We start from the raw sequence: 7,037 nt of genomic DNA, 5'->3' as shown, positions 1-7,037 counted from the left end.
AAGCCAAAATTTTACACACACCTCTACCTCTTATCTTCCCAAAACCAGATAATAGGGCTAGGCAATATACAATATATTGTCCAATAGCGGTGTAGCGAGCCACCGCGACACCTGGGGTGGCAAATTGCCATGCACCCGGGGGGCGCGGCGTCACTACGTAACGACACATGCATCGTTACATGGTGGGGTATCGCCACCCCCACCCCACCCCGCACCTCCAAGGCCACGCACCTCCAGCTACAAACTCCAGGTAAAAAGCCCAAGCAGGCTTTTTACCTGGAGTTTGTAGGTGGAGGCGCGCGGCTTTGCATGTTACGTAGTTACGCGGCTTTATGCGTCTTACATAGCAGGGTATTGCCGCCGCCGCCCGGCAACTCAAAAGCCGTGCACCTCCAGCTACAAACTCCAGGTAGAAAGCCCGCTCCCGAGCAGACTTTTTACTGGGAGGCTGGAGGCTTGGCTTGGGAGTCGTGGGGGTGGAGGCGCCAAGTGGCACCCCCCCCCAGAGTGGAACCCAGGGCAGACCACCCCCATTGCCCCCATTGCGACGCCCCTGTTAACAGTCCAAAACTGGTTTGAAGTCCATATCATAATATCTGTTTCATAATTTTTGACCTGGCACTATACTGTGAATCATGATGTGTGTATGCCAAAATCACAATGCGGGGAAAACCGTGGAGCCAGCCGATGTCTCCATCCTTATTTCAGACATTGTAATATATTGGTATATCACAATGTTTAGCTGGTGATATATTGCCAAGTTGAAAACCAGATATCACCTAGCCCTACCAGGTAAGCAAGGTGCTGGGTTTGGGGAAGGAGGCTCTGGTCCTCCTGTCTTCTCCCTAAAGCTGGGCAAGCGCTTATGGGGCTTTGGGAAGGAGACAGGAAGGCTCTCCCTCAGCACAGTGCCCTGGTCGTGCTGCCCTAAATTCACCTCTGCTACACTAACCTACAACACTTCCCAGCTGCTGTTTTGTCACAGTGCCCAGAAAGATTACATCCTTACTAAATACTGCCCACTGGAGAAAAAGGTTTGCATTTCAAGAGCAGAAGAGCTCTATTAAAAGGATTTCCATCTACCTCTTTCCTCCCCTTCCTCATAATGTCTCAACAAGTAAAATTGATGTGTAAAAATGATGCATGAAAAAAATAATGAGACATTGCACTACCTTTGTAACCTAAGAAAATCTTTAATAAAAATAATTATATATTAAAAAAGGATTTCCACAGTGACAAGAAAATGGCATGTCAAAATCAGCTATGGAAAGGAGAAGTCCTGGTTTGTTTCTGTTCCTCTGTCTTTCTGTAAAGATCACAAGACCTTAAGCAGTCCAATTGTTCCATAAATATATATGTGAACATGTCATGATGGGGAAGCATGCATATTTCAGTAGAACAATTCGGATTTATTTATTTGTAAGCACATTGGGGCTTCTTGGGAAAGTTCCATTATTACTTTACATAACACAAATTAAGTGGAAACTGGCAGCAATGACTGCTTCCAAAGTCCACCTAGAATCATCTCCCTCAAATCCAGATGCCCTAAGCAAGGCTGTTTTTAAAACCTACTGAACTGAAATCACTTCCCTGCCACACACCAAGCAGCTGCAGGAGAGGTTTGCAGAGGGCAGAAAAAGATCTATGAGTGGAAGGGTGTCCTATCTGCCATCCATTAAAAAAAACCTGGGAAACTCACCCAATCAACCTGCTGGGGTATCCTTAGTAAAACATTTACATCTAGAAGTATTATTTGAATGAGCCTTCCTGTAGCACAGACTCTCAGTCTATAATGATGTGAGTATCCGTAACTGAAGTGAACCAATACACATTTACCCCTGCCTCCATTGCCTTTCCCTTCTTTTTGTTGTCTTTCCTATGTTGAATTTTAGATTGTAGATACTTCAGGGCAGGACCCTGTTTTATTGTATTCTTCAAAACACCATGCACATTACAAGGGCTCCTAAAGACTAGTATTTCTTAAGGATGCATTCTGAAGCATGACAGTGATACAATAGTGCACTAGTGGTAGATTTATACTGGACCATCAACACCTCATTCCACTTTATAAGCTGTTCTGCGATCTTTCCTCTATCTGGAGGGGTATTCTTACACTATAGCCTAAGAAAAGCAGGACAAAGAATAAACTGGATCATTTGTGGTAGGAGAAAAAAATACAGGATTTCAGCAGAAAGTTAGAAGATATGCACCAGTTGGAAACAAAGCAGTATGTCCTCCCAAAAACTTTTGCAGGCACTAACAATATTGAAAGTAGGGTTAAACATAACTGCCCTGGTACCATCTTGAAAGGGCAAAAAAAGGATGTCTGGAGGGGCCCTTTATAAATCACTATCATAGACAGAAGCAACATGAAAACAGAATGTTAGAAGCTGGATTTTGTGCCATTTCAACCTATTGGGTTTTATAAGAAACCTCAGTTGGATAACAATAAATGGTATAAAGCAGATGTTTAATAGCACTGAAATTCCATAGCAGCTCACAATCAACCATTAATAGGCTAAGCAGAGGTTTTAATATGTTTTGTTTGAAAACTCCAGTAGTGTAACTAGTTTCTGCATGTATCACAAGCTCATCTTCAATGGCCAGGGTACAAATGGTTGGAGATTCAGCACCAAACAGGCAGTGATTGTCAGCCTGTTGCTGGTTTTGTTGCAAGAGCCCTCTGCTACCTTAAAGGCTAATTTGTTTAAACCAAACGGTATTTACAAATCAACAGTTCTACCATGTATTTCTGTCATGATGCATACCGGTACTACACCACAGAGGGCTTCCTTCTGCAATGTGGTGTTGATATTTGTAAATTTGGAGTGCTAAATTCACTGCTGTTTCCACTGCCAGTGTTTTGCAAACCAAGCCGAGCTAAGGATTGGAAGAGAGTTTGTGTTGCTTTGGATGCTTCACCATGTTTTTCATGAGGCAGCTGGAGGTTCACCTCACTGATGTTATTCACCAGCATATTTGATGTCAGGAAGTGAGTTAGAGAACTGCACCTGGTCAGCTTTTCTTCCAAAAACTGCTTATAGAGTTCCTGGACTTTTGCCTCCATGTAGTTGTTGAGTAAGGAGTTTGAAAGAGGCTGCTTGTGGAAAGTCATGCTTTTCTCCCCAATGTCTTCTCCATGCCAGAACTTGACAGACTTGAATTTCAACACAGGTTCAGTTAGAGGGGAATGTCCTAATGGGATATCGTTTGAGAACAAAACAGGGCCAGCAGACGATCCATCATAGGTTTGGTCCATGATGCAACCTGAATCACATGTATGGTCAGCTATGTGATCTCCTCCAATATGCAGATCAGGATAATTCTGGTAAAGGCTTTCGCATGACCAAGATCTATACAAATCCAGCTCATTTTCACAGTGTTGCTCCTGTCTTGGTATGCACTGAGGAGTTGACTGGGGGATATTGTTGCATCCTTTTGCAGGTGGCTTTTGTAGAGAATTCTGCTGGGGAACCTCTTGGCCTCTTTCCTTGTCGCAGCACATCAATGCCACCTTCTCAGCAGACTGCTTCTTGAATTCTGTGCAAAAGTCTCCGTTTGCATCTGTATCTTTAAACTGCTTTTGCCAGGGGTCTTCTCCAACTTCTCTTAGTGCCTGGGACTGGTGGGACTTGTTTCGCCATTCCTCTTGGTAGGCAACATTGATGAGGATGCTTTCTGCTAGCATTCTGGCTGAGAATTGAGGCAGGCTGTCAAATTCGTAGTATAGATAATATTCCTTTTTTAAAAAGAAAAGAAAAAAGTGAGTGGCAGATGAAGTCATTTTGGAAATTAAGACTCATGCAGAAGAAGAAGAAGAAGAAGAAGAAGAAGAAGAAGAAGAAGAAGAAGAAGAAGAAGAAGAAGAAGAAGAAGAAGAAGAAGAAGAAGAAGGAGAAGAAGAAGAAGAACAACAACAACAACAACTTACTGGATTCGACTCCATTACACTTGTTTATGAAAGGACTATCTAAAACATATAGCTCCAGGAGATGTAACAGGGATAATGCTTCACTAAAACATATGTTTGTACAATGTCCTATATTGATAATTTTTTGGCGGAAGGTAATAAGAGAAAATCAACGTGACTGTACAGAATAATCGGAAAATATCCTTTTGAATTATATACCCAATACATGGAATCTAACAAAGGGACAATATGAATGGACTCTCTGTGCCCTTGCTACAGCAAAAAGACAGGTATTGGTGAACTGGGGGGGAAACAAAAATGTGGTTCCTTTCCATGATTGGATTAAAGGTACTCACTACCTATGAACAAGTTGCAAACAAACATAGACTTGCCATGGACAAATTTAATGATACAGTACTTGGAATTCATTTTTATAAATACCATATTAGGTTAAGGTCTGGTTAACTACAATAACATTTTTTTATTTTTTTTATTTTTGTAATTTATACAATTTCTTTCTTTTTCTGTTCTGTTTTTACATGGGTACTATTTCTTCTTCTTCTTCTTTGTATCTTATCTTACTCTGTGTACTTGTGATTATGTACTTTTTATTTTTCAATAAATATAAAACAAACATTTTCCCCAGTCCTGCAGCACACAGGTGAAGTCAAGCAGCAAAATGCTCTACAGCAGCTTTCCCTAACCCACTTGCTTCCTAAATGTTGTTGGGCTCTGACTCACATTACCTCTAAGCTAAGCATTGGCCGTGCTGGATGGGGCTGACAATAGCTCCTGTCCCAAAACTTTGGGGCAGGTTGCCAGGTTGGAGAAAATTGCTTTGCATGCTAGGCTACCCTTCCTCAACTGGGTGCCCCCCAGATGTTGTTGCATTCCTATCAGGTCCAGCCAGAACAGCCAAATAATCAGGGGTTGTGAGAGTGGTTCTTCAACTGGAGAGCATCCGGTTTGAGGAAACCTGCCCTAAGCTGTTGCCTTTTTACTTCTATAGAAATTGAGCTACAGCTCTACTACTTAGTTTGCCTGGTACTAAATAACACTCATCCAATACTCTCTTTCATTTGAAAAGGTCACTTTCCCCCAACTCTTTCTGCCCAGAACAATTGGCAGATACCCTCCAGTATTTTCCCTGTGATCTTCTTAACACCTCCGGGGAAACAGCAGTAGACTTCAACTGGATCTTACAATAGTTTACAGTGTGACACTATACATGTGGACTCAGAAGTAAGTCTCGCTGAGTTCAATGGGGCTTACTCCCATTAAAGTAGGTAAAGGATTGCAGCCTTTATACCCAGCTACTGTTGGTCAATCCTGCCAACCTAGCAGTTCGAAAGCACGTCAAAGTGCAAGTAGATAAATAGGGGGAAGATAAATGGTGTTTCCGTGCGCTGCTCTGGTTCGCCAGAAGCAGCTTTGCCATGCTGGCCACATGACCCAGAAGCTGTACACTGGCTCCCTCGGCCAATAATGCGAGATGAGCACCGCAACCCCCAAGTCAGTCATGACTGGACCTAATGGTCAGGGGTCCCCCTTTACCCTACTGTTGGTCAAGTGTAAACCTTAAAAACAGTGAAGCAAACTAGGGGGGAACCATCAGTGCAAATATCACAACTGCTGTCTTTTTCACCTTTACCACAGCCCTGCAAGGTAAGTCACAATAGTTCCCTTAAAAAGAAATCAGCTGTGGAAACTGAGGCCAGAAATATTCAGTTTGCCTAAACCACACTGTGGGCCATGGCAGGACCTGAACTTGGGCTTCTCACATCCTTGTTAAATGAATGGAAGAAAGGTGGGATATAAAAATATAAGCAACTAAATAAATACATGAAACGTCAGATTCTGCCCAGTTTCTCATCCTTAAATAAAAATACTTTTAAGCCCCATCTACACTATATATTTAAATTAGTATCTTGCCATGTTAAACCGTCATGGCTTCCCCCAAAGAATCCCGGGAACTGTGGTTTGTTAAGGGAACTGGAACTGGGAGTTTGTTAAAGCACAACTGTTCCCCTCACAGAGCGACAATTCCCAGAGAGGGTTAACTATCAATCCCACTGCCAGGGAACTCTGGGAATTGTAGCTCTCTGAGGGGGACAGGGGTCTCCAAACATCTCTTAGCACCCATAAGAAACTACAGTTCCCAGGATTCCTTAAAAGTATGTATACATTTTAAAATATGCATGCAAAGCCAAAGGAAAGAAAAAGATTCTCATTGATGAACATAAGAAGCAACAATCTTAGCTCCAAACTGAATCTTAGCTGCAAATCAAACTAATTCATACTCCTGCGATACAGTTACACGTCGACAAATGAATATTAAAAATAATGAAGCAGTACTTATGCTCAAAATTAGAAATGAGCATAGAATCACAACCTTGAGATGTTGAAAGCTGCCGTCCTAAACACACTTTTCAGGAAAAAAATCACACACACACACACATATGCATCAGCCATTTGCCACTGCAATTTGTGTACAAAGGTACAAACATAAACACAGTTTAGCAGATGAAATTACCAAACTAAATCAAATGGCCAGAGAGTAAAATCCATTGGAAAAGGTGGGACATTCTTCCAAACAGAAGTGTTGTACTGTAAGTACAATAAATGTTTTTTTGTTTTGTTTTGTTTTAAATAGAATAAATAGTGATAAAAGTACACAACATACCTTTGCAAGAAGGCGAAAATTACATGCTCTGTAAAATCAGTAATGTAAACAGAAGCAAAGCTGGAGGCAGAGGATTCCTTAATCTCTACCTTCTTCAAAGATCCTCTGAGTACTAACTGTCTAGTGAGCTATCCTGTTCTCCTTTTCTTTCTATAGAATGCAACCCACATGGAAAAATATGTGCTCTAACCTCCAGTGACAACATACCCCAAAGAGGATATGATTATTATTATTTAAAGCAAAGGACTACTGTATTGGGCAACAAGTCAAACAAAACTCATATTCTCCAAGTGACGGTTGCTACTTGAGTAATTTCGTAAGTCCATGGAAATGGGAACCAGACAATAACGAAAGTGAACTGAGTTCATTGCTCTGCTCTACAAGAAGCTGGACCTGCAAGCCCAATGTGCAGTAGTACAGTGGTACGTACCTTGGTTCTCAAAC

At 41.8% G+C, this 7,037-nt stretch overlaps 1 protein-coding gene across 1 annotated transcript; it reads right to left on the bottom strand.

Annotated features, from left to right (window-relative positions):
* Positions 1-2,194: 2,194 nt before the first annotated feature.
* LOC118093810 (TLR adapter interacting with SLC15A4 on the lysosome-like) lies at positions 2,195-6,712 on the bottom strand. Its single transcript, XM_035133542.2, has 2 exons — positions 6,594-6,712; positions 2,195-3,739 (listed from the first exon to the last, which is right to left on the bottom strand). The coding sequence occupies exon 2, from the start codon at positions 3,686-3,688 to the stop codon at positions 2,774-2,776; it is 915 nt and encodes a 304-aa protein (XP_034989433.1). The 5' UTR covers positions 3,689-3,739; positions 6,594-6,712; the 3' UTR covers positions 2,195-2,773.
* Between the last annotated feature and the right edge of the window lie 325 nt (positions 6,713-7,037).

This window comes from Zootoca vivipara, chromosome Z, assembly GCF_963506605.1.
Source record: "Zootoca vivipara chromosome Z, rZooViv1.1, whole genome shotgun sequence".
NCBI classification, from domain to species: domain Eukaryota; kingdom Metazoa; phylum Chordata; class Lepidosauria; order Squamata; family Lacertidae; genus Zootoca; species Zootoca vivipara.
The sequence above is the reverse complement of the archived record's forward strand: the minus strand, read 5'-3'. Positions and strand labels throughout refer to the sequence as shown.

What these genes read in the sequence shown, in the direction of transcription:
- LOC118093810 (XM_035133542.2), bottom strand. Translation starts at nt 3,688, where the DNA reads ATGCTAGCAGAAAGCATCCTCATCAATGTTGCCTACCAAGAGGAATGG.